Source organism: Mus pahari, chromosome 1 (genome assembly GCF_900095145.1).
Source record: "Mus pahari chromosome 1, PAHARI_EIJ_v1.1, whole genome shotgun sequence".
Taxonomy (NCBI): Eukaryota; Metazoa; Chordata; class Mammalia; order Rodentia; family Muridae; genus Mus; species Mus pahari.
The window spans coordinates 153,198,900-153,204,491 of record NC_034590.1 but is presented as its reverse complement, the minus strand read 5'-3'; the positions used below and the strand labels follow the sequence as shown (position 1 = coordinate 153,204,491).

At 43.3% G+C, this 5,592-nt stretch overlaps 1 protein-coding gene across 1 annotated transcript in view; it reads left to right on the top strand.

Moving 5' to 3' along the window:
• Arhgap19 (Rho GTPase activating protein 19) overlaps positions 1 to 5,592 on the top strand; it is a 39,819-nt gene that overhangs the window by 22,397 nt on the left and 11,830 nt on the right. Inside the window, exons 7-9 of the mRNA XM_021209717.2 lie at positions 356 to 421; positions 2,857 to 3,048; positions 5,110 to 5,208. Coding sequence (XP_021065376.1) covers positions 356 to 421; positions 2,857 to 3,048; positions 5,110 to 5,208 — 357 coding nt within the window. The remainder of the gene's footprint in view (positions 1 to 355; positions 422 to 2,856; positions 3,049 to 5,109; positions 5,209 to 5,592) is intronic.

Below are 5,592 nucleotides of genomic sequence, written 5' to 3'. Positions count from 1 at the left end.
GAGACAGGGTTTCTCTGTATAATCCTGGCTGTCCTGGAACTCACTTTGTAGACCAGGCTGGCCTCGAACTCAGAAATCTGCCTGCCTCTGCCTCCCAAGTGCTGGGATTAAAGACGTATGCCACCACGCCCATCTTACCTTTGTTTTTAAAACAGCAACTACAGTGGTGCCTTCCTACAGCTTCCTATCAGATCTATGGAGGTGTCTATTTGGTCAAGTATGGTATTTTGGAAAGTGTTTGGCTTTTCAGAGTAATCTACTCATTAGATAATGTTATGATTCTCTTTCCGTGGCCTGAAAGATTTTTAGGTCCTAATAACCACTAAGCCCTGGTTTCCTTTTATGTCCTGCCCAGGCTCCTGCTTATATTCGGGAATGTGCCAGATTGTACTATTTGGGCTCCAGAACTCAAATGTCAAAGGTAAGAACAGGAAACTGGTCTCTAAAAAAGGGAAGAATTAAGACTAGTGAAATTTTAAAACAACGTATAACATTATCCTTAAGCCAGTAAATTTATCTAGTCATTTGTTTTAGCAGGGTCAAAGACTGAGGAGGGAGTTGTTGAAATAAAAGTGCCCTATGTACCATATGCTCACTGGCTTTCAGAGATCCTCACTGGTGAATGATGTCCTCTGCATGTGTGTCATGGCATAGTCATATGTTAAAGTTTTTCATAAAATCTGTATGTATTTTATTAGCCTATGAGCCAAGCAATAGTTAAACACCATTAATTATAGTAACAAAAGTTCAGTCCTTTTAAAAAATTTTAATTTAATTAAAATATTTATTTTATGTGTATGTGTGTGTGACTGTATATGTTTACCACCTGTGTGTAGTAGTCTATGGAAGTCAAAAGGTGGTGTTGGAGCCTCTAGAACTGGAGTTAAAGTAGTTATGTGTATCCAGGGCTACACAAAGAAACCCTGTCTTGAACCCCACCCCCCAAAATGTTTATTTTTATTTAAGTGTATATATGTGAGTATGGGCATGTGCATGTGAGTACAGGTGCCAACAGAGGCCAGATATCCACCCATATCCAGTCCTAGATAATTAATTCTTACTCAAGTTTATTGGTGTCAAATAGTTAAAAGGTTTGAGCCCATGGGCTGGAGAGCTGTTCTTGTAGAAGACTGTAGTTTGGTCCCTAACTATGGTACTTGCAGCCATTTGTAACTCCAGCTCTAGGGAACCTAGCGTCCTCTGCTGGCCTTCATGGGCACCTGCATTCACATATGTGTACTCATGTGTGCGCTCTCTCTCTCTCTCTCTCTCTCTCTCTCTCTCTCTCTCTCTCAATGAAAATTAAAAAAAAGAGATTTGGGGCTGGTGAGATGGCTCAGTGGGTAAGAGCACCCAACTGCTCTTCCGAAGGTCCAGAGTTCAAATCCCGGCAACCACATGGTGGCTCATAACCATCTGTAATAAGATCTGGCTCCCTCTTCTGGAGTGTCTGAAGACAGCTACAGTGTACTTACATGTAATAAATAAATTTAAAAAGAAAAAAAAAAAAAAAAGAGAGATTTGTACTCTGTAGTAGGATTTTCACTGTCTAATTAATTTAATTACTAATACAACAAGAAGCTGTGATTGGACAAGGAAAAGGGAGGCGGAGCTAAGGGTTGCAGAGACAGGGAGTGACACAGAAGAGGAGGAGGAAAATGGAGGACAAACAGGATGATTCAGGTTCTGAGTGGCTTTAAATAATATCATATAGGAATAGAGTAATTGGGATAACTTATCTAATCTAGGTGGGCAGCTTGTATCATTATCAATTGGCTCTGAAATTATTGTGTGGGAATCTCGTGAACTGAGAATTTATTGATATATAAATTTGACTATTTAATTATAAGCTTTTTTTTGTTGTTGTTGTTTTTCGAGACAGTTTCTCTGTATAGCCTTGGCTGTCCTGGAATTCACTTTGTAGACCAGGCTGGCCTCAGACTCAGAAATCCACCTGCCTCTGCCTCCCAAGTGCTGGGATTAAAGGTGTCCACCATCACCTCTGGGCCGACAGTCCTATCTTTAACAGAGAAGGCCACAGGCCAATCTGATGTAGGCAGTCCTTAGTGGAGCTTCCCTCTTCCCAAGTGACTGTCGTCTGTGTCAGCTTGACAGTGAAGTTAAGCAGCACTGTTTGAGAGCAAAGGAGCTGAGACAGAGAAATGCATGACACCTGTTAACAGACAGCTGCACACACACATGTATTGTTGCAGTGAGAAGCTGTGAGAGGCACCGGCACGTGCCTGACCTGGATGTAGCCTGAGAGACAGCCTGGAGGCTGCCATCTTATACTGTGTTTCTACTCCTGTTTGGTTTTTTCTCTCATTCAGTGAATATTAGGTGTGACTAAGTAAGAAACTGCGTTTTAAACCTAGTTTAACTAGGCGTGGTGTTTTTGGAGAGCTGTTGCTTTTATCCCTTCCTGTTACCAAGCGGTTTATGTGGAAAAGAGATCCAGCCAAGGCCCAACTGACATGGGCTCTATGGTTGGTTATCACTTCAGTGTCTGGATGAAGTTAAATTTCACCTCAGGCCTTTGTTTTTGTTCTATCTGCTGGGACTAATACTTTAGGGCTTACTTTAGTGTATAGCAACAAGTACTACTTGAAATTAAAAAGTGTTTTGAAAATTGAACTCAAACAAGCTACAATTGTCTATGGCAATATTGTTTGGTGTTTTGAGACAGGGTATTAATATGTAGCTCGGGCTGTCCTGGGATTGGCTCTGTAGACCAAGCTGGCCTCAAATTCACAGAGATCCAGCTGCCGCTGCTTCTGGAGTTCTGGGATTAAAGGCCTGCATCACCACGGCCTGGCTTGGCAGAATTCTAACTATGTTTTATACATTTTTCTTTAGGATGATCTTGATCTGACAACCTCATGTCATGCCATGTCCTTCCAGCTGGCAAGATCTCAGAAACAGAGCAGGGTTGATTCTTCCTCTCAGCAGGAGGAGACCCAGCAGCACACAGAAGAGGCGCTGAGAGAACTCTTCCAGCATGTTCATAACTGGCCAGACTCCGCGAAGAAGAAACAACTTCTCAGACAGGTGCCTGGGTACAGGGACATAGGTGGGCTCTAGGAATCACTGGAGAACACCACTCAGAATCACATTCACTGTCTCTTGGAACAAGCTTTGGCTCAGTCAGAAAAATCAGTCTCATCTATGGAATTGCAGGTCTGGAGAGAGGTGTCGGAGTGCTTGGCTCTCTGCAGTTAGCTGTGCTTAGAACATCTGTAATTGTAGTCACCTGACAAAAGCTCTCCACAGATTGTTTGGAGAGAACCAGCAGGTCCAGTACACTATTCCAGGACTGTGTACCTTCTAGGGATAGACTTTCTGAATTTCCATGTCCAGCTTTGTGAAACAGTCTTAGTAACATGCATACATGACACACATACGTCAGGCTTGTAAAGGAGGAGAGGCTGGCAGGGCAGAAGAGGCAGTTCTACCTGATGGATTGTTTGTGGTTAGAAAACAGCCTAAAACAGGGTCCGAGTGTAGTGAACAGGAATTCTGGTGTCGGTGTTTGCTTATTTTGGGGTTTTGTAGGTAAGATTAGGTCTTTCATTTGCTGTTCTGAGGACTCAGTATGACTTGAATGAATCCTTACTAGTTGGGAGTCTCTCAGAGGATTTGCCTTAGTTCCTCTGAATTGTAGCTGTACAGGCAAGTCAGGTCTCCCTTCCTGTGCAGACTCCTGGGGTAATCAACATTTGAAAGGAAGGAGTTGTGCTTGGCACACAGGTGTGGAAGTTCCTGTTCTTGATTGAGTGGCCCTGTGGGAGGCCTGTCATTAAGGCACCAGCATGAGCAGGGCAAAGCAGTGTACCTCATGACCAGGTGTCATAGTACCCCTTAGAGGGCATGCCCCCGAGAGCCAGGACCTCCCACCCCTGGCTTTGGAGGACATTGTAGATCCAGCTGCAGTAGCCAGCTCATCATGCTTGTTCAGTTGTTCTTTCTTTGGGAAAGATTGCCTTTATTTTGGGGGGAGGGGTGTATCTCTAGCATAAGGCAAGATGAAGAGGTATCAGACACTGCTGGGAACTGAGCTGTTCCCATCAATGGACAAAGTCCTCTACAAGTGTTTTGTCATGGCCGTAGAGATGGTTTTAAGAGTGGCAGAACTCAAGTGTGGTGTCAGATATCTGTAATCCCAGCAGTAGAGAAGTAGAGACAGGCAGATCTCCATGAGTTCAGTTAGCCTGCTCTACATAGTGAGAACCGGGACAACCAGAACTACCTAGTGAGACCTTGTCACAAAACCAAGTACAGAGAGAGAGAGAAAAAGAGAGAGAGTGAGAGAGAGAGATTAAATAACAACTGAGAGCACTTGTTAAAGACTATATAGTGCCTCCCCCTGATCCCCCTTTTTGAAACTGGAGATGTCTTTATACAAAGAGCTGACAGCATTCAAAGTCTGCATTCAATCTCTTTCCCCCCTTCATAGCAGTGCTGGCCGACAGCTGTGAGCTCTAGTTAGAGAGTTTCAATACCTTAGGAGCACTCTGGCTTAGGCCTCAGGAAGGTAGTTCAGTTGGTAGAGGGCTGTTCTACATTCATGCACCCTAGGTTGGATTCCTGACACCTTATAAACTGGGTATGGCCATCTAGGTTTATAATGTCAGGACTTGGAAGGTAGAGGCAGAAAGATTAGGAGTTAAAGGTCATCCTTGGCTATATAGAGAGTTGAGGCCAGCTTGTGCTACATGAGACTCTATCTTAAAATAAATCCTGGCATATAGTTTGTTAAACTGAGGACTGTCATGGTTTATGCTAGTAACGTTCTGCTTCCAAGATACTTGATGCAAAAACAATTCTGGTTTACTAGCAGATCTTAGGCAAGCTCATAAGCACTGTGGATCCTGGTCTCCTATCTGTAAAGCAGGCAGAGAATCTGAGTCTTAGGATTTCTTCCAGTAATTGAGTATATTTTGTGTTTTTGTTTTTGAATGTCCCTTCTGCTTTTGTGACTGCCTGTCAACCTACCCTATCCATCTAAGGAGTCTTTGACTTTCTAAGTTTCTACACTCAGGTATTATTAGCTCTAGATTGCTGTTTCTTGATGGCACAATGTTAATACAATATTCTCTGTATTTTTTGTAGTTCCATAAGCAGTCTTTGACTCAAACGCCAGGGAGAGAACCTTCTACTCCCAGGGTCCAGAAGAGAGCCCGCTCACGCTCCTTCAGTGGGCTTATCAAGGTAAGCCTGTGCTCCTGCTGCCCACATCAGTTCTCAGGAAGTTTGCGTCTTATTTTCTTGTGTTTAAACAACTTAATTCTGTTCCTTGGAGCCCTAGAAAGGGTTAATTGGTAAGGAGTCAGAAAAGGAAGAGTTTGGAAAAGGCCTTCTTTTCTTTTTTTTCTTTTTTAATTAAAGATTCATTTATTTTATATGTTAGTACACGATTGCTGTCTTCAGACACACCAGAAGAGGGCATCAGATCCCATTACAGATGGTTGTGAGCCACCATGTGGTTGCTGGGAATTGAACTCTGGACCTCTGGAAGAGCAGTCAGTGCTCTTAACCGCTGAGCCATCTCTCCAGCCCCAGGCCTTATTTTCTAAAGCATTTTACTGTGTTAGA